This window comes from Tachypleus tridentatus, chromosome 5, assembly GCF_004210375.1.
Source record: "Tachypleus tridentatus isolate NWPU-2018 chromosome 5, ASM421037v1, whole genome shotgun sequence".
Classification (NCBI taxonomy): Eukaryota; Metazoa; Arthropoda; class Merostomata; order Xiphosura; family Limulidae; genus Tachypleus; species Tachypleus tridentatus.
This window is the reverse complement of record NC_134829.1, coordinates 12,803,556-12,825,497: the sequence shown is the minus strand read 5'-3', so window position 1 is coordinate 12,825,497 and position 21,942 is coordinate 12,803,556. Positions and strand designations below refer to the sequence as shown.

The following is a 21,942-nucleotide window of genomic DNA, read 5'->3' as shown; positions in this document are numbered from 1 at the left end:
GCAGTATATTTGATATTAATTTATATTTTATGTACTATATAGATGTAGTAAATGCAATCTTTTTCATTAGCATTTTTGACAACTGAGGGTGTCAGGCGTCAGAAACAATTAGATATTAGTAAGGAACCGACTTTAAGTCTTTTGAATGTGAGCTTGATTTTGAAATGAAATGTGTTTTTCCTCATCCTAGAAATTTGATGGATTTGTCTGCATATATCTAATTAAGAAGCCACTGATCAGTAGGTTAAAAACACATCTCCCCCCCAGAATTCTTTGACGACTTTCATGTTCAGGACTTGTGAGTTATTGACACCCATAATTCTCTTTGTTGTGCAATATTTAAAAATATATATAAGGTAACACTTTTTACATTTCAGTATTAATTACAAAGTCATCATATTATTATGATATCAATTTTCTTATAGTTCTCACACCTTTAACCAGATGTCGCTTTAATATTAGAATAACTTGTTTATCGCTAATCTTTCGAGTGGGAAGATATCTGATTTGTCGTCTGTTGAAGTGTTCCTGAGATCTCCCGAGAATAGTAAATGGTAAAACATTAAAGCTACATATGTAAAAATCAGTTGTGATTGAATATAGTTCTGACTTATAAAATTTTCCTCAAATTTTACAACCATTTTGTAAATATTTTTAGTTGGATTTTAGTCCTTGAAAGAAGTTTAACATTATCGTCATTATGCCTAATACTAATAAGATTATCTTTCAAAGATTTATTAACATTATTTTAAAACTCACATCGAACATTAATTTTCCCATCAGTCATTTGGTATTGTTTGCGTAAAAGCTCGATGAAGATGTATGCGAAACTAGCTAGTTTTTACCACAATCATACTTTAAAACTTTTTGTAAAAACCAAGTTTATTGACTCACGTAATGTGAGCTTATTTTTTAAGGTATAGCCTAATTAATGAAAAACACAGCTTTACCATCGATAGATGTCATGGTGAGTTTAAGGTTTGTTTGTTTTTTTTTGCGATTGGCCTAATTTTCACTTCTACGTCACCGAAAGAAGGCCCAGTAAGTGGAAATAGGCTTCCAAGATAACTTATGTTGCAGACTATTAGAGTAAATTGGAGGCCTGGGAGGGACTCTTTAAGTTCAGAAGTTTATTTTTCTAATATTGAGATAAAGGTATGCTAACAATTTCAGCTTATATAGGGTATAAAAGAGGTTTCACAAAACAAAATGTTAGGCCCTGTCTTACAAAACATAGGTTTAGTGCTTATCTCTTTGACCTACAGGGTGGTCCGTAAGTCCCTACCCATCCATATGTTATTATGTTATATTCAATTACGCATGTATTATATATTTGTTTCTTTTTTTCAGAGAAATATAGCCGATGTAAGCCCATTTACACTCGAAGAGTGTATTGTGCATAATATTATGCAGCGAGAATGAGGGACAGCACACAGATACACTGGATACATAAGATATATGGATGGGTAGGGACTTACGGGCTACCCTGTACATTAAACTTTGGATTTTTATGTTGAAAATATTTGTTTAACTAATAACTTTGTTTTCTTAAGTTAGTTATATTTTTAACTGAAATTTTGTTATTGTTAGTCATATCAGAGATTTTTGGCTAACGAAAGCAAGCTTTCTTCCAGGGTTTCCCTATACTTTGCACCATTCATTTTCCCTCAATCCATACAAGTTCCCAGTTCCTACTGATGAGAACCATTCTTATAACATGCGTGTCAGCTGGAATATTGTTGACTGGGTGACGTGTTGTGTTGGTCTTGCGCTAGACATGAGAGTTTGAATCTGCATCAAAAAGCTCAATCTTTGCCTTGTCTGTCCACAAAACTGTCTGTCACACGTCTGCAGTATGCAGTATCATTTAAATGCTATGTCGCAAACTCCACACAATACTGAAGATGATTCCTTTTCAGTTATGACTTCTTTCTTGCTTCTCGCCAATACAGGCCATCTTTGTGTAAGGCTTTAGGATTTTGTCGATGTATGAACACTTATTCTCATCTCAAAAAGGAAACTTTGCAAGTCTTTCAAATTTACTGTTGGTTTCATTGTGGCATCTCTAACCAATTCTCGCTTGTCCAGCTGCTTAGTTTGAAGGACAGCCTGATCTAGATAGTGAATTTGTAGTATGAAGCACATTATATTTCATAATGATGAAATTTACCATACTCAAAAGTATGATAAGCGACTTTGAAATTTTCTCGTAATCTTCTTCTGATTTGTGCTTCTCTACTACTGAATTGTTTGGAAATCTTCTTGGTCTTTATGGTTGGTTTGACATGTTACTAATTGAGTTGTGGCTTGAAAAGGTGTATTTAGCCTGAAATCAAGTTAAACCATTTTGATTACACACAGATAGAAAATATTACACAAATTTTGTAACCTTTTAAACTAATATTGTGCACTTGAATTGACTGATGGTTGTTATAGCAAAAGGGTTGAACACATATGCTACTGAAAATATTCTAATTTTCCTTGAAAATCAAAGTTACATAATATTAACGTTTTTTTAGCTTTCACAGTTTGGAGAAGACTGTGTAGATTTCAAGTATAATGCTCCATTTAGCTCTGATGGCAATAAAATGCAGAGTATTGAATATGTTTTCAAGGCACTGTATGTCTAATATTAGGCTTAGTGATTCCATTGACATATCAGCTCCAGGTGCTTAGTACTGTTTAATTTAGAATTATCTACTTGTTTAAGCTTATGCAGATAATTGAATATGTGATATTAAAACGATTGTGAATATGCAAACTAGAAAGTCACATGATAACTTAGCCAATATAAAGGCCACAGAAGTATGGCATATATCAGAATTACTAATTTCTGTAAGACATTTATAGTCAGGTTAAATTAAGACATATACACATATATAAATTATGCCATAAAGTAAGTTGAACTGAGGGGACCATGCAAATTTTAGTTTCGTTGCTCACCCCATGTCTTTTGTGAAATTATGCAACTGACATAATTAATGTGATGCTACCTGTACTTCGAATAATCGTCTGCTTTTCTGTGCATCCAAATAATCGTCTGTTTTTCGTCAAAGTCCTCACAGGTGGGTTTATTTAGTTTAGAATACCTTTTGATAAGACAAACTGTTCTCCTTATCTCTTTGAAAGCTTAGCATCACAACTAGGTCTATTACTTTTACAACAGTTAATTTTGCGTTCAACTTTTCTCTGGCCAATCCTCTTTTTGTAATGACTTTACCGTTTTTCTTTATTTCCGCTCATCTAGTCTCCGTTATTTGCAAGTCTATCTCTTAGGCCTTCTAGAAATTTTCGTAGCCTCTACATCAATGAATTACAAACGCAAAATAAATAAATTAAGAATACTTCCTACACCAAACAATCTTTTGTATCTGACATTACCCTCTTTCCAAGAGAAGTATTTACAATATGTTCTCACAATACACAGACTGTTTTCAGGTCATATACCAAGTATCCTCATATAATCTACAACAACATTTACAGTTTTTTTGTTGGTCTTTCTCACACAGTTTCCCCATTTTCTTCTTTCTCTGTTTCTTCTTAGGCCCAGTATGAGCAAGTGGTTATGGTGCTTGGCTTGTCATCTGTAGGTCGCGGGTTCGAATCTATGTTCCAACAAATATACTCGTCCTTTCAGTTGTGTGGACATTATAATGTTATGGTTAATCTCACTATTCATTGTTAAAAGAGTAGTTTATGGCTTGTTGATGATGATGATTAACTGTCTCCCTTCTAGTCATTCACTGATAAATTATGGACAGCTAGTACAGATAGTCCTCATGTAGCTTTATCGAAATTCAAACCAAACAAACCATTTCTCCTTTCAGGCTTTCTTCTTGCCTCTTATGTTGCCACTTATCTCTTTCGAGCTTTTGTTATTGTTTAACAAACTTTCATAGTTCACTTTCTCTTTACCCATAATGCTCTCCTCTTTCTACCCATTTATCAAAATTTCACATGGGTATAGAGTATGATTGTAATCACCACATTATTTGCGCTGATGCTGCAGTTGTGTATATACAGGTTTAATTATTCTCTCGATAGTGCAAGTTTCCTTCAGTTGCTGTTTTCCACTGTACAGACCTGGCGGTGGCTCGCTAATTAACAGGAAACTTACTTTTTTAATAGAAATGTATAGTAATGCGTGTTCAATATAGGTGTGTTCTGCATTAGGCGTTTGTGGCTTGAGGGCGATAAATTCGACAATAAACGCTTTTGTATCCTGTACTTCCAATAATCATTCATTTTTCGTCAAAGTCCAATTAGTTTGGAACGCTCTTTGACAAGACAAATTATTCTCATTATCTCTTACAAAATTGTTAATCACACTCTAACATATCAACGGCAAATATGTTTTGTATCACAAGAGTTACAATAGTTAACCTTAGGAGAGTCAAACCATGAGGGAGAAAGGTTTTGGAAACTGCTCAAGGTGGCTTTCTTCGCCAATTATTCAAGAAACTTACTAAAAACAACGCTATTTTAAATTCATTGTTAAATATTCAAGGTAAACATATTTCTTATAGAAAGAAAAGGGAAGCTGCAAATACAAAGCCAGGATCGCTTACAAAGAATTTAAGAGATAAATTAAGGTAAAGCATCATAAATTTAAAAAGTTCAAATTGATTAGTATGACAAGAAATTTAGAAAATGATAGAAGATCAAGAAAGTTGGTGAAAGAGGAAATTAAGACATAAGAAAATGTTTCTCGAGTATGTAAAACTTAACAGTTAGGATTTCTTTAAATACTTTAAGGGTAAACAAAATGTTAAAATGGGGGTAGGACCTTTGAGGGATGATAAAGGAAGGCTAGTATCTGATGATTATGAGATGGCTGAGTTATTAAATTTTTTTTTTTTCGGCTTGTACTAATGAAAATTTAAGTAGTGTTCAACATTTTGAATAGCTGATAAATGAAAACGAGATCAAACAAGACGACTACATCAATTGTGAACTGATCAAGAGAAAATTGGGAAGTTTAAAATACGATAAGGCTCCTAGGCCAGACACTATTTCCCCAAGTGTTTTAAAGGAGGTTAAATACTGGATATGTGAGCCACTCATATTATAGTGGCAGGTACCATAGGATTAGAAGTTAACTAATGTAACTTCTCCTTTCAAGAGAGATGGTAAACATTATCCCAGGAACTATAGACCCATTAGTTTTACATCAGTTATGGGAAAAGACTATAAAAGATGCTTTGCAAAGTAATTTAACAAAATTTAGAATTTTATTGGATAGTCAACATGGTTTCACTTATGAAAAACATTGCTTTACAAATGTTTTGATATTCTTTGAAAAGGTTACTGCTTGTGTAAATTTGGTATATCTGGATTTTCAGAAAACATTTGACAAGGTACAACATAAAGAGGCTTATAAAATTATTTCTATAAGTGTGGGGGAAAGTTAGTAATATGGATATGGATGGAAGAAATCAGAAGGTTGTTACCATTGGTTTTCAGTCAAACTGGATTAATGTCACAAGTGGGGTACCTCAGGCCTCACTCTTGGGATCTTTTCTCTTTTTGATTTACATCAATTATGTACATGAAGGAATAGTGGATAAATTACTTAAATTTGCAGATAATATTAAGGTCTTGGGTGTTGCTGGCTGTGGAGAGGATGCTTCTGATTTAGTGAGGTTGGCAAATAAATGGCATGTGGGTTTTTAAATATAATAAATGCAAGATAATGCTTGCAGATGATCATAATTTCAGTTATAAGTGTAATTTGGATGGAAATAATGTTAACAGTGTTACAAAATAAGGGGATCTTGGTTTAATAGTTGACCAGTCTAAAACCATCCAAGCAGTGTGGTGTTAGTTGTGGTAGGGCTAATTGGATATTAGGTTGTATCAACAGATATATTGAATATAAGTCTAAAGAGGTTATAATTTCATTGTACAGGTTGCTGGTTAGTCTTGAGCTCCTTACTATATGAATGACATTGAATTGTTGGAAAGGGTTAGGTAAAATGGTGCCTGGGATAAAGGGGTTGTCATAGGAGGAGAAGCTGAAATCTATAAATTTTCCTTTGATAAACGAAGGGTTTATTGAAGTGTTTAAGATTGTAAAGAGAATTGATAGTGTTGATGCATCATCTTTTTTCATATTTAACAATGAAAGTAGTAGGACTGTGGAAAACAAGTATAAATTTTGGCAGGAAAGGAGTCATCTTCAGCTAAGACAATTTCATTTTTCCAACAGGCTGATTGGCCTTTCAGATAGATTACCTTTGAATATTATTGAGGCAGTAAACTCAAGTGAGTTTAAGAATAAAGCTTGATAAGTACATGAATGATAAGGTCTGGCTTTAAGATTTTTTAAAAATTTTTTTAATTTAGTTTAGAGGATGGAACAGCAGAGATGGACCAGTAGGTCCGATGTTGTTCCAAAAACGTTATTTTAACCTACACTGCAAGATTATTGTAAAAATAATCGGTCATAAAAATCACATACACGTCACCATTATAAGAGACTATTGTCAAGACACGCACTGTTCAAATAATATGGTGGTATGGACTGTAACAATGTGGTAATATCCCCAGATCGTTTCAATATAATGCACTTTGTGTATATATCTACCGTCTTTGTGATTTTGTGTTCAATTGGAAGTTTACGAGTCATTTACAAGTGAATGCCTTACGAAAGTTTGTTATTGTGTTTTAAACTGTTATTGGTTCTCCAGGTATCACATGAGCATTCGTAAAATTTTAAGAACTTGACGAAGATTCATAATAGATGTTTCCGAATCAAGTGACCTCAAGGGAATTGTGTCATAATAATCCAGTGTAAGTTGCACATCATTCATTTAAGTTAAAAAGCTACATTTTAAGGAACAATTAGAGATAAGTTTGGTGATACGTTTATTCATAGTGTTTCTTGATATTGATTTTCAAGAACAAATGCTGAAAAGTATAGATATACTACAAACTTCAGCTAATTAACCAAATAAATTATTTGAAAAGTTTCTAATTTTCGGTTTTAAACGATACTCCCTAGATACAAAAAATTAACTCAACGTTTTCCTAATAAATATCTGCAATTGTTGTTCATTTTTCTGGACATATAAACAGTAGTTACTTTTATGACTGTATTGCCTTGGTATATTACTTAAAAGAAAAAAAGAACACGTTTTATCTCTTTATGATAAATGTGTTTTAGTAATTCCGTATAAAATTTTAAAAGCTCTTATAAAGCTTTAACATAAATAGAACTATGTTTTTGTTCGTATCATTATTCCTTGAGGAAAAATATTGCGCAGAAAATATATGGTTTATTAGTACACCTACTACAATATATTAACAATGAAAATTCCGAAAAACACCGATTTTAGGATACTTAAGTAAAACTATAAAATAGTTAAAAGTAAACACTGAAAAACCGGATCCCAAATTAAATCACTTGTTGGTGAACTGATGTCACATAAAACAAATTTGAGAAACAAGCTACTTATCACTTACAGAAAACACTTTCTTGGGTCTCGTTTTGAAGTAACAGATTCTGCTTTTAACTCAAATCAAAGTGGATCCCAAGCTCTCAGTCTCAGCCAACTGGAATTTTCTCAACTTCCGAACTCGCAGGAACTCTTTTTACAAGCTCAACATTCAAACAGTGGTCAAGGCCAGGATGTAAGAAATGTCCTAAAAATTATATATATATATTTTGGTATATGTACTGTTGGTGTAAAATTTAAAATTCGTTATATATCAAAATAAAAAACGTTTGAAGAACTATATTAATGCAGAAATGAAAACCTTGAACGTTTACGTATGGTTATTTTCAAGTATAAAAATGAAATAATTGTGTGTTTTTCTTATAGCAAAGCCACATCGGGCTATCTGCTCAGCCCACCGAGAGGAATCGAACCCCTGATTTTAGCGTTGTAAATCCGGAGACATACCGCTGTACTAGCGGGGGGCAAAATGAAATAAAAGGGAGGCCATTGATAATATTGCCTGTGTCAGTTTTAAAATTAATATTAAAAATAAAATGAACGTATAAAAATTGATATATATTTAATAATAAATAAATTTCATTGCTATCAATTTTACGTTTTGTTGAAAAGGTAATACCCGCTATTTTCACGACCTTAAGAGCAAAATACGGAGTTTATCTGACTTACTTCTTGAAACTATTGAAATATGTATGAACGATCATTTTTGTGGATAAATAACTGAATAAAAAACGAATATTTTCTTTCGCGTTTTATTCATGCATTTATTGATATTTTTAGTTTGGATATTTATCATACATTGTACTTATATGATTGTCATGGAATCTTTCATAATTTCAGTCTCCTGGTCGTAAGTTCTACCAAAAATACGTGTCACAGGGATCGTTGTTTAACAAGCAACAATCTGCCAACAGTGGTCGGTCAACAGGAAACTTTGTTAGAGATTTAGACATTAATGAATTACGGAGAATAACAAAGGAGAAAGAAAAAAGGTTTGTCGACATCATATATATATCAATAATGTAGCTTGCATGTTTTCGAAGCAGCCAGAAATTGTAATTTAACCATAATTTATATAAGGCACGATTTAGACATGCTTTGAAAAATTTAATGCTATAAGAGTAAAACGACATTTAGCTATCTTGTTAAAGAAAAAACAGTAAAATTTAAATAGTAGATTGGGTTAAAAATGTAATTTAAAACACAGGTAATATTTAGCTATGTTCAAAAATTCTTATAGACTGGTTAGGCAAGAAACAACTTGACAACAGGGTATTTTGTACTTTATGCTGACATTTTCCATGCATTCCTTTGAAGTATTGCTTTTTTATGATTTTACTAAAATATCTTATGAAATGAATGAAAAATAACTGTTTAGTTTGAATCAAGATCATTATTGAGTGTAAATTACATACAATACTTTGAAAATATTAACATATATTTTATACATTCTTGTTTAAAATCGTATAATCTTTCAAGGGGAGTTCTCATTTTAATGCTATCTAGTACCCAATCATTTAAATTTTGTAGCAGCTAGAATTCGATAAACCAGCTTATGAAACGTTCTATTCAATTAACAACTTTTGTTTTATTAGGCTTAGAGGATGGAATAACTGAAATGGATCAAGAGGGCCCTAAACATTATGTTATAAAGAAGATACTTGTATATTCACATAACGATCCAGTAGTGAGGGCACTCGACTTGCAATTTGCAGTTCGCGAGTTCAATTCTCATCACTGAACATGCTCGCCACTTCAGCCATGGGGGGTATTGTAATATCATGAACAATTCTACTTTTCGTTGTTTTAAGAGTTGACTAGCCTCATTCCCTTTAGTCTAACATTTTAAAATTAGTGATGACGCTAGTACAGATGTAGCTTTTAAGTAACTTTGGGTGAAATTCCGGAAATAAATATATGCATACATATTGTAATTTCACAAGATCCAAACTGACTTTTCAGGAATTAGGTGAAATCTAACAGAAGTACCAAGATAACATTTCAATATTGATATAGCACACTTTCATACTTTCAGCTCATATATGGTTTTATTTGTGTTTCATTAAAATATTTGGCTTTACAAATTTAGCAATAGATAATAGATGTGGCAGAATGACTCGAGTCTTGTCATCGCTAAAATTTGGGTTCAATTCCCCATTGTGGGCTAATTAAAAAAGAATAACTAGTCAGTCCTTTAATGCCGTTGAATGTCTTATACAGTGAAAGGAAGAAAGATCATTAATATACCACCCTCTACGGTAATGCTTATTTTGTTTTATTAAAAAGTTAGCAATTATTTAATGGAAATATCTAAGTTTACTTTAAGTTAAAACAAAATCTCAACAGTAAAATAAATAAGATTACACTGTTATTCATTTGTTTTTTGTTGTTTTTTTGTTTTACTTGTAGGGACTTACTGACTACACTGGTAAACTCCGTTAAGGAATGCTATACCAAAACCTCAGAAGTCCTCTGGGTGCTAAAGGATATCACTCATAAGCAGGAGCAACAGTCCTTAAATCAAAATAAAGAACATCTCACTGAAAGTAAGAATATATCTTGTTCTTGAACTTGGTAAACCTTTTACAGAATAGAGTTCACACAATGTTAGCTGTGTAGTAGTTGCAACATTTTATTCTTCTGTAACTTAGAAAATAACGTATCTTTATTTAGGTACATTATGATAATTTTTAAAAATAATTGTTATGTAGGAATTGTACTGTTAGCCGACGTTCATGTGAATAGAATACAAATATTCGTAAACTTGCATTCATTCTTGCAGTGGATTTCGGTTACACACCACAGTGATAATTTCATTCAGAATTATATTTCTTTGGCCACTTTGCTATTTAATGCTCTCTTGTTATGTGAATCGTATCCAGTGGAGAAGTGATGCAGGGTTTTGTGAACATTGATAAGAGTTGAAGTTTAATCTCCTGTTGGATATGTGTTCTGAGATTGGACACTGATCTAGATAAACTATGGTTGTGGCAGGCTGCACTACATAAGACTTGTTTTTTGAAAGCAACTCGTCAGCATCCCCATCGCCAACTCTTGGGGTATTCTTACCAATGAATAGCGAGATTGGCCTGTACAGTATAATCCCCTAACGGCTGAAAGGGCAAAAATTTTCTGTAACAGGGCTCAATTTCTTGATTTGCAGCTTGCGAGTCGAGTGTCATAACCAACAGGCCATACCAAGCTTTAGGACTTTTGTCTAGGTTAACAGTGTGGCATATGCAATCCTGTAGATTTGTCTTCAGTGAATACTTGCTTTGTTCTTCATGCTCTAACATCAAAATTGTTCACACTAGCTTTGAGGCTAGCCAGTAACTATGCATTTGATTCTTTTGGAGCAGAGCCATACTGGTCTGTCTGTTGTGTCTGTCCATCACGAGGAATCAAACCTCGGGGTTTTATAGTCTACAGATTTACCACTGTTCCAACTGGGAACAGTAATAATGTGAGGCCCAAGTACAATTTGAAGATTGTGTATCAGTTAAGATCATTGCTATTACCGTTTTTATTCGTTTATAAGACGATTCGCTTATAAGACGGGTCCCAACTTAACCTGAGAGATTGTCGATATTCTGTTTAGACTCGTTTATAAGACGAAGGAAGGAAAGCAGGTAACGAGAGAAAAGTGAAAAAAATGGAAATTAATAGAAACCTAATTTTGGGTTTCGTATATGATATTTCGATTTCAGATTAGAAGGAGAAAAATAAAAGAGATAGAAAAGTGAAAATAAATGAATAAATCCAAACTCGGTGTTCAAGCGTTTAATGGAATTTCATCAACTATTTTGTTTACTGTATGATAAATATTCATATTTAAAACACATAACAAAGAACAATCTAACGCACAAAACTTATCACAACATATTTCAGTATCAAAGTACGTTTATGCTAACTTTTAAACCACATTTCTTCAAAGTATTAAAAGAGTTTACGCAAACTGCACTTTAATAGAACACAGCAAATCAGTATGCAAGTTATGAAATTCAAAAGCCTTCAAATTATTCGTTGTCGCTATCTCCAAACAGTTCATAAAACTGCTCCTCGGACAATCCATCATCGTAGAGGTCACATTCCTCCGTGTTCTCCTCCTGCTCTACATCATCTCTGCCGCCGATAAACTCACTGAAAAGTTCATCATCCTCACTGCCGTCAATGGAATTGAAATTCGCATTTGAGGAACGATCTGAACTAAATTTATTTTCTATGTCTGTAGACCTCGCCTATAAGACGGGCCCCCCAATTTGAGCCCGAAATCTCGAGGAAAAATCCCCGTCTTATAAGCGAGCAAACACGGTATTTATTTTATGAGTGCTCGAATCTTTCCCCTTTAGGGGAAATCTAAGACTTTTCTAAAAGTCTAGCACCCTACATGCCAGGTCTACTCTCCCCATGGCTCAACAACCCTTCAGGCTAAATTTGGTGAATATCCATTGATAGGGGGCGAAGTAGTGGTAAAAATGCCCATAATAATCATAAATGCAAACCTGTAAGTTTTTCTGTATCTCCCTATGGACACAGTGAACCTCTATACCAAATGGTGTGAAGATCCATCTACAGGGGACGAAGTAGTGGTAAAGAACATCCATAAAAAAACTGCAAAACTGAAAGTTTGTACGTAATCCATGTAACGGATTTACAATTACGTGTTAATTTTAATATTAATGTTGGTTTTAGTTCAATATATATTTAAAAATGCATGAAACTTATGATATTAAACATGTATTATGAAATTTTCTCCTGTTCTCTAAATTTGTTGAAGGTCCTCAAGTGTAAAATCAACAATATACATTTTACAAAATAACTGGCATTTTGTGCAAACTGAAGTTTCTAGAACCTCGCCTTAAATTTATAAATTTATGCACCAAGATACATTTGTTTTATATCATTGATTTGTTACAGTTAGTTTACTATAGATCTCGAAAGCTATAATTGAAATTAACGTTTATTAATCAGAAGAATACAAATATTTGACTTTGAACATTTATGGATTTCTAAAATTACAAACCATTTAACTTCAGTGGATTAACTTTAGACATTAGAATTTCTATTATGTTTTCGTCAGAAAACGTTATCGTAAATGGTGCGAGTTCAGTCAAGACTAGAGAACTCTGGTTTGTTTTGAATTTTTGTGCAAAGTTGCAGGAGAGCTGTCTGCGTTAACCATTCTTAATTTAACAGTGTAAGACTAGAGGGAAGGCAGCTAGTCATCATCACCCACTGCCAACTCTTGGGCTACTCTTTTACCAATGAATAGTGGAATTGGCCGACACATTATAAAGCTCCACAGCAGAAAGGGCGAGCATGTTTAGTGTGACGGGGATTCGAATCCGTGACCCTCGGATTACGAGTCGAGTGCCTTAACCACCTGGCCATGCCGGGCTTAAGTAGAGAACTCGCTAGCCATTAAGAAGTTTATAACAATATCAACTGAGAATTAATTCACTAATTGTGAACTGTCAATAAAATGTTTAGTTTCAGACCAGATGGAAGATTCAGTATTGTTTGTAAGTTTGTAAAACTTTTGTACATAAATCATTATTTGTAATAGCCATTATTATAACTTGTACTGTTGTTTGTATACTGAAACATAATGTTAAGAAAGAAAATTGTGTGCTTCAATATTGTTGGGAAATATCATAAATTCGATACATATCGACACTCGGTTAATTTCTAAATTAAAATTAAAATTTTAGGCTATTTAAAATAGTAATACGTAACATAATAACTTGGAGGTTCATCAGAGATAATTTTAGTACCAAACACCCTGCATGGACTTAATGAACCTTCACACCAATTTTGGTGAAGATCTGTCCACACCCTGAGAAGTACTTAACTAGGCATACAACAGACAGTACTATTATACTGATAAGTTAAATTGAAGAAAACGAATCTCTAACAAATAACATTCTACTTGATTTCAGATGAATAAAATGTATTTTTTGTTATACTTTTACATAAAAGCTACTGGTGATAGCAAGCCAGTGATACTGAAACGTATTAGCTCTGGGTTAGTAAGTTTTAATGATTTTAACTCATATGGTACATGAGTATTTCTGGTACTTTAGTATACTTTTGTTCCCAAAAGAATAAAAATTATGCAAATAGCTTTTTAACAACATTGAGAAATTGCCAGTTGGTTATAACAATGATTAACTTAAATTGCACTAAAGCTGTGTTTGATATTACTCTATTTCTATGTTTCTTGTATTTTCTAGTAAAAAAATCAGTTTCTACAGTCTGTGAAGATGTTTTCTCAGCTCTTCGTTGCAAGGACAAAGAAAGTGCTGAACCTGAAGAACTTGTTAAGGTAATTTTTCATTTTATTGAGCCACTGCATGAGCTAATTGAGTTTTCCAAGGACACATTTTTTAAAAGTAAAACCCAAATGTTTTAATCAAATTATTATTTGTTTACATTATAGATAGAAGTTCTGTTTAAACTTTACATGTCAGTATGAATGATGACTGTATAGGCTATACAGAGCATTGAGTATGTCATATCAAAACGATTTTGGAGCTTCACCATGTTGTTCCATTTGCAGTCCGTAAAAAGTAAACAAGCATGATTTACATGGAAACGCCATTCATAAAGGTATGTATAGTTGACATGAAATTCACATTAATAGAAAGTGTATATAGTTTTGATATAAACTTTCATCTGTACAGATATGTGCAGGGCTGAGTTTGTTATATTAAAGTGGTTTTGAAGTTGCAAATCATGTGACAACCACATGTGGTATGAAGCTGTAGCAAAATATGTATCATAATTACATTATTTAATTTTTTATACATATCATAGGTAGATTTATGTCACCAAAAATTTATCACTTTTGGGAATGGTACATGAAAGCCTTTTCTGGTGCAAAATAATTATATCCTGAGGTCATAAAGGTGTGTTTAGATTGGGAGTTTAGAATTTTTAATACAGGAATATTCCTTGAACTTAAAGAAATTGGAAAACAAGTGAATATGGGTCATTTTGGGACAATAGGACCTTCCACAGAGACCTGCAATATGTTGCACTCTTCTCATGCTAAAAAAATACATTTTGTAGCAGGTGATAATCCACAAATTGTCAGTCACAAAAGTGCATGTCCTCCAGGCAACATTATAAAGAAGGTTCTATGTCTGGAAATTAGGCCAACAGGGTAAAGGTTCACCAGTGTAGGGCTTCCAGTTATATTTCTTATTAAATCACTGCAGATATCAAACATCAGGAGAAAAAATGTAAATATTCATGCTATTTCGTACAAAAGGATATTCTCTTCAAGTCTCTGAATGCAATGGTTATAGGCTTCTGTGCATTCAGACTGCTGAAACAGGTTCTGAGAATTAAGCCATTGGTCTCGTACAATATATGGATTATGTAAAGTATGCAGGGAGGAGTAGTATGCTTTGCACTTGATGGTCATTTTTACAAAGCCTTTTGCAACAGGCTGGCTGGGGTACAATGAACACAGTAGTAGTGGTCAGAATACTATTTATATAGCTATTTATAACAACAATAGAAGTTACGGTGTGAATGCTTGTTACAAGGCAGAATGAATCATTGGCAATTGACATGATTAATATAGTATGAGGGAAATACTTATATTATTACACACGCTTCTAATTTTTGAAAATCTCTCAAGTGTCTATATCAAGGATGTAGTGTTAAAAATATAATAATCCTGACATAATGTCTTATGACAAGTATAACTGCCTTCAAGTGGCACAGCTGGGTGTCTGCAGACTTACAACAACAAAAACCAGCCAGTGCACAGATAGCCCATTGTATAGCTTTGTGTTTAATTACAAAGAAACAATTATAACTTATTATAATCAGCTTTACCATCTTGTAGAAGGCATTCACACCACAGCAGTTCCTGTCATACAACAAAGTTGCACTATTGTATCACTATTCAACATGTTGTCATATTTTTTAATTTTTTGACATTCATCAGTGATACATGGTCTTGAATTGTGAACTTCCTAATATATAAATAATGGAGGTAATATTAAACAAATAATATTGCAACTATAAGAAGTTTGTTCTTTGTATTAAATTTTAGCATTCAAGAGTTGTTTGCATGCTTTATACCATTCTATATTTGTGACAATACTACTCTAATCCCAGTGTAACTGAAGTCAATATCCAGGATGATAGGAAACTTAGAAAGCTGCAGTCTTTATATTGTTTGGTCTCAGACTGGGGCAAGTCCTTAACCACAGAACACTTTGTTGGATTAGTGGCCACTTCATTCCTGCTTACTTTGTAACTGAAGAACTATACTATTTTAAGCTTGCATTGTTGATACTCTGAAATACTGTTCTTAGATTCTAAGAAGTAGCCTAAAACATACAATAAAACTAAACTGTCAACCACATAAATAAGGCACCTCTGTCTCTGATTACAGTTCTCTAGGTGAATGTTTTATCAGCTTCTCAAAAGTGGCAGCTGAATTACACAGACTGAATGCCATGATAGAGAATTCTGTGTGCTTAAAAAAGCCTTAGTTCTATTTTCATCATCAAATTCAAATAACTTCAGTCTGAAGCTAGAGCTAGTATTCAAACAGGTGGGTACCTTCCAATGTATAGAAATTCAGAAATTCATGGCATAGGTATTAATGCATATTACAGCACTCATTTGCTTATAAATTCTTTGCAGAACTTTGGAGTTCCCTTCTTCCTCACCAGTGCTGACAACACTTCTGGCATTCTATGGTGCTCTATTTTGGTTGTTTGTTTTTATTAAGAGAGCATTATCTATATCTATGTGAAACATTGTTACTTTAGCTATATCCAGAAAACCATCTAATTCCAAATGATGTTAGTGAACTTCTTGAGTAATTCTCCAAGTTGCTTTCTTTGTATTCATTTAAGATTGATAACAAAATCTTCAACTAATGATATCAGACGTTGTGAAACCACACATCTACTTTTGGATATTATACAGCTGTTGTGATGACAGCTATATGACCTATATCTGTCAGTGTGCCAATGATCATTCCCAGCAGTGTCATGTGAGCTGAATGGTCATAATTACTGAATGCCACTGATACCTCTTCAACACATGAATTATAATTTTTTTAAGCTAATGTAGCTGATGCATAGCACTAGTTATGTTACCATATCATCTGATAATTGCTCTAGAATGAATTTGTATCACTAAGAACTGATAATGTATTCTTGTGTTTTGTTAAATTAAATTAACAAGTAGATTGGGGATTACAGATTATCTGTAGTAATAGTGGGTAATGTGCAAGTTTTATGTAATGATGACATAACATCTTATATTCATGACAAGTATAGGTTGGTCCTGTGATAGAGCTCTTGATTTTGGAGATGGTGAGCCTCTGGGATTGTGGGTGTGATATAAAAGGTAACAATCAAATCTTACTGTTCAGTCTGACAAGAATAGCCCTTGAATAACTATACGCAACATTTAACAAAAAGTTAAAAAGCACTGTGTAATATCTTATTTAATTTCTATCAAATGACAGCATTCCATAAAAATTAAGCAAACTGTGTTGTACTCAACATATTTTGGTCTAAATTGGGGCCAACAGTTAAAGAATTGAATACATAAAATTCATCAGCAATTGAACAAACCTGGATAATTGGTTGGTTGGTTGATTTAGTCTTATGGCACAAATCAGCTCGGCTATCTGCACCAAACATCTGGTAAAAAGTTAAAATTAAATTTAGTAAAATTCATAAAAGGAAATTAAAGTAAAACAAGACAAAGTTTTAAAAACATAAATAGCATAAAACCATGTTTACATCAAGTCTACAATGTTAAGAGAAAAACTACAGTAATACAAGTTGTAAAGGACTTTCTGTAGCATAACTGTAATTATCATACCTCGCCAGGAAGGCTAACAGGTAAGTACAAAAATCACCGTCAGTCACCTGAAGTTGGCCTTTCCAATCTTGGTTCCAAGTTATTTGACATTATGGGCATTTTCTAAAAGTAAAGTAATAAAAGTTTTAAAAGACTTGTAGCAAAATTTTAATAATAACTTACAAGGATGACAAATGGGTAGTTCAAACAGCAGTGTTATCACCCAAAGTTGGCCTTTCCAGTCCTGGTTTCGACTTACTTAATGTTATGGACATTTTCTAATTTCAAATTGAACTAGATGGACTTAGATTCTTAAGAGAAAATCACATTAAAAAAGGTCTAATATACAAATTAAAAAACTTAAATGGCATTAAAATGATTAATGATTAAAGTGATTAACTAAAATCGTTACCAAGGTGGACAGTGTCACCATCACCAATAACACTGTCTAACATTATGGACAAACCTTGGGACAGAACAGGTTTAAAATGGTACCATCGTTGAGAGTCGTAATGACGGCAAGAAAGTAAAATGTGGCTTATTGTGACCTAAGTGTTACACATCAGTTCCAGATAAAAGAAAATGGTGAATTAAAAAAACTGTGACCAGTGCGTAATCTAGTTAGAAGAACTTCTTCTTTCTGATCCTTAGAGAAGCAAGATGGCCAAAGTCCAATATAGGGTTTTTTTTGGAAAAGCTTGTTTTTGTATTGCTCACTCCAAGTTGACTGCCAGATGGCACGGAGTTGAATATGGGACTATAGTCCATGTATGGAACAGACACATCAGTGATAGTGCCAGAGCAGATAAATTTAGCTGCAGTGTCAATGAGCTCATTCCTGCAAATACCAACATGGCCCGGTATCCAGAAAAACTGGATAGAAGTAGATGTTAAAGAGAAATGGGTCAGTCAATTTTGAATATTGGCGAGAACAGCTTGTGAACTAACATGAAGTGATTCCAGGGCCAGTAGAAAACTACATAACTTAGTATAAATAGTGCAGTTTTAAGTACTGCTTAGCTTCTATGTGATCCAGGACAAGAGAGATGGCATACAGTTCAGCAGTGAACACAGAAGCTGTAGAGGGGATTCTCCATGCAACAACCAAACTAAAACAAACCAGGGCAGAGCTTACACAGTCACCTGATTTCAAACCATCTGTATAAATAGGAATGGAAGGATGGTTCAAAAGATGTTCAGCAAATAGCAGACAGTATTTCAGGAGTGTGCTTTTCTCATATGACTTAAAGATAGGTCACATTTGGGGACTGTAAGAAGCCATGGTGGGATGGGCTGACCAGTGGATACAACAGTGTTATCCAAGGACAGACCCAATTCATCCAACTGCACCTGAATACGAAGGCCAAAAGGAGCAATGGCAGATCATCTGTCTTGAAAAAGTATGGCCCACCGAGGAAGGAAAACACAGCCCCAGGTGGGATGCTTTGGAAATGATTGAAGTTTTGAAGCATACAGTAAAGACAGTTGCAAACAGCAGAGGTGCAGAGAAGGTTCATGAGACTTTATGTATAAGCTCTGAACTGGGAAAGTGAAGAAAGCCCCAGTGCAGAGCCAAAGTCCTTGATGATGAATGGGGTCCAGCATTTTTAAGGCTGAGGGTCTGGCAGAGCCACAGACCAGTGATCCATAGTCAAGTTTTGATTGAATAAGAGCACGATATATCTTTAGCATAGAACATTGATCTGCTTCCCAAGTGCTGGAAGAGAGGACATGGAGGATGCTCAGTACCCTTGTACATTTGACCCATAGCTGCTTGATGTGTGGTATAAAGATAAGCTTATGGTCAAAGATAAGCCCTAAGGTCTCTGTCTCATGGACCACAGGCAGCACAACTTCACCAACACAGAGTTCAGGATCAGGGTGAATACCCTGTTGGCAGCAAAATTGCATGCAAATGGTTATACAGAGTGAGAAGTTAAAACCGTTTGCTGTGGTCCACTTCAGTAAACAATTGAGGGCAGTCTGTAGCTGCTGCTCAATATACCTCATGTCCGACGATTGACATGAGATGTGAAAGTCGTCGACATGGAGCCCGTTTGCAACAGTGATGGCATTAATTTTTATACTGAAAAGTGTGACACATAAAACACAGCCCTAAGGGACTCCAAGTTCCTGTAGAAAAGAATGGGAAAGTGTGGAACCCACATGAACTTGGAATCTCTTGTCCATTAAAAATTTTTTAATAAAAATTGGCAAATGGCCACATAACCCATATATATGGAGGTCTTGCAAAATGCCATACCTCCATGTTGTATAATAAGCCTTTTCAATGTCAAAGAATATTGATATAAAAAGTTGTCGTTTGAGAAAGGCTTCTCTGATTGACGGTTCAAGTCAAATCAGGTGGTCCACGGTGGAGCATTATCATCGGTAGCCACACTGGGTGGGCGAGAGGAGGTTGTTTGATTCAAAGAACCAAACAAGATGAGCATTAACCATCCTCTCTAAGATCTTACAGAGACTGTTCGACAAAGCAATTGGACGGTAGTTTGAAGGAATATTGGAATCCTTCCCATGCTTGGAGAAAGGTAGAACAATAGCCTGGCACCAAGCATCAGGAAAAACATTCTCCTGCCAGATATGGTTAAAAACAATCGGAAGAATAGCAAGAGAAGCAGGAGATAGATGGTGCAGCATCTCGTAGTGTATATCATCAGGTCCAACCAATGTACTGCCAGATGGATGAAGGGCCACTTTGAGTTTCACCAGTGAAAAGGGACAATTACAGTTATAAAGACAATCAGCTTGAAAGGAAAGAGATAATTGCTCTGCTGGAGTCTTGATGGCTAAGAAGGGGAAAGAAGAAGCAGAAGTGCTAGATACTCAGCAAAAGCTTTCACATCAGCGATGCTCTGGGTATCGGCTACTTCTTGGCCATCAGAGAGCAAGATCGAGAGGGGGACAGATTTACATTGCCCACTGACCTTTCGAATCTTGTCCCATATGACTTTGGAATTGGTGGTAGAAGATATGCTGGTTGTGAACTTAATCCAAGATTCCTTCTGGCTTTGACGTCTTACCCATCGAGCATGTGCCTGCTGGAAAGTGATGTGGTTTGAGAGTGTGGGACATTTACAGAAAGTATCCCAGGCCTGGTTTTGAGCCTTATGTGCCATGTGGCAGGCAGCATTCCACTACGGATGAGGATATGGTGGAAAATGTGTCAAGGTTTTAGGAATACATTGAGCAGCTGCTTATAAAATACAGTCAGTTACTGTTGCCACACAGTTGTCTATTGATGGCTTACAGATGATGGCAGGATCAAGTTTTGCGAGAGCAGTGAAAGAAGGCCAGTTTGCAAGAACCAACTTACCCTGGGGCACGTGGGTTAGGTGGCGTCAACCATGGCCAGTCTCTCTCAAAATTATAGGAAAATGATTACTGCTTCATGGATTATTATCAACCCTCCATGAGAAATGGGAGAATAATGAAGGGAAGCAGATTGAGAGATCAATAGCAGTAAAGGACTGACTAGGTGCATGAAAATAAGTAGAAGAACCAGTATTGAGAAGAGAAAGGTTGTGATCAGAGAGCAAATGCTCTACAGAGCAACCCCTCCCATCAGTATTAGCACTTCTATAGAGGGGATGACGTCCATTCAAGTCATCCAGGATTAAAAAGGGAGATGGCAACTGTTCAATGGGAGCATCAAAGTCTGATTGCTTATATGTCTCTCCAGGTAACAGGTAGAGAGAACAAACAGTGATGGTATGACCCAAGGAAACACTGATGGCTATGGCCTCCCAGGGTGTGTTGAGTGGTAAAGACAGGGCAGGCACATGCTCATCAATCAACTGTGTCACCCCTCCATGCACTTGTCCATCACACAGCCTGTCATTTCTGTACTAAGGAAACTGCTGAAAGGTGACTGTACTGGTCGATTTCAGAAATGTTTCCTATAAGGAAAAACATACAGGATGGCAGGAAGCAATCAGTGTTTTGATGTCATCCAGATTGGAACATAAACTTCAACAGTTCTATTGTATCAAGGCAGCCATTTTTATTTACATGTTGGCAAATTGGGTGAATAACCCTTTTGTTTACGACCACATTTTTTTTTTCCTTACTATCCTTATCCGAGGGAGGTCTATCGACCTCCATGGATCCTGCCCTGGGTCGATTGGACAGGTCTTTGCTGTTTTAAGGGGATTCCAGTGATTAAGAACATGAATGAATGATGATTTTGGATCTTGGAGTGGGAGAAGAAGATGTATCCAAGTAAGTCCCCGTACCCAGAGCCATCTTGGGGTTTGTTAGAATGTATGCAAGGGACAGAGATTGGTCTTGAAGTTGATTCATCAACGTTTTTAACTGTGGAGGTCAAAAGACTTTTCATTTGTTTGGAGAACGATTTGTTTGGATTGATTTCATTGTAGTTATGGAATGAAGTGCAGCAGCATACGTCTGAGATGAAGTGGTGGACAGCAACTTTTGAGCCTCAGGATAAGTAATGTTGTCGTTTTCAAATGCTGCACCTCTTTACTTCCAACCATTTAGGACAACAAGAAAAGTAGGACAGGTGAGAGCCATTGCAATTGACGCAATGAAGGTCAGTTTCACACTCATAGGCATCATGGTCCTTACCACCGCAATGAGCATATGGTAGAGAACCATGACATGA

At 34.8% G+C, this 21,942-nt stretch overlaps 2 protein-coding genes across 15 annotated transcripts in view; one reads left to right on the top strand and one right to left on the bottom strand.

Moving 5' to 3' along the window:
* Positions 1–467: 467 nt before the first annotated feature.
* The window catches only part of LOC143250540 (uncharacterized), a 51,110-nt gene continuing 29,635 nt past the window's right edge, over positions 468–21,942 (top strand). For 10 of the 13 annotated variants that reach the window (XM_076501253.1, XM_076501247.1, XM_076501246.1 and 7 more), the window contains exons 1-6: positions 468–554; positions 6,690–6,792; positions 7,467–7,632; positions 8,298–8,449; positions 9,867–10,003; positions 13,691–13,782. In XM_076501253.1, the coding sequence (XP_076357368.1) occupies positions 6,743–6,792; positions 7,467–7,632; positions 8,298–8,449; positions 9,867–10,003; positions 13,691–13,782 (597 nt within the window). In that variant the 5' untranslated portion in view covers positions 468–554; positions 6,690–6,742. Of the gene's footprint in view, positions 555–1,014; positions 1,156–6,689; positions 6,793–7,466; positions 7,633–8,297; positions 8,450–9,866; positions 10,004–13,690; positions 13,783–13,932; positions 14,067–21,942 lie in introns of those variants that run through there. The other 3 variants (XM_076501252.1, XM_076501250.1, XM_076501254.1) reach the window with 3 other exon arrangements.
* The window catches only part of LOC143250544 (solute carrier family 35 member E3-like), a 58,763-nt gene continuing 44,328 nt past the window's right edge, over positions 7,508–21,942 (bottom strand). The window contains exons 9-11 of one of the 2 annotated variants that reach the window (XR_013028237.1): positions 17,322–17,423; positions 17,069–17,137; positions 7,508–7,644 (exon numbers count right to left, since the gene is read on the bottom strand). The gene's annotated coding sequence lies outside the window, so the exon portion shown is untranslated. Of the gene's footprint in view, positions 7,645–16,795; positions 17,138–17,321; positions 17,424–21,942 lie in introns of those variants that run through there. The other variant, XR_013028236.1, reaches the window with a different exon arrangement.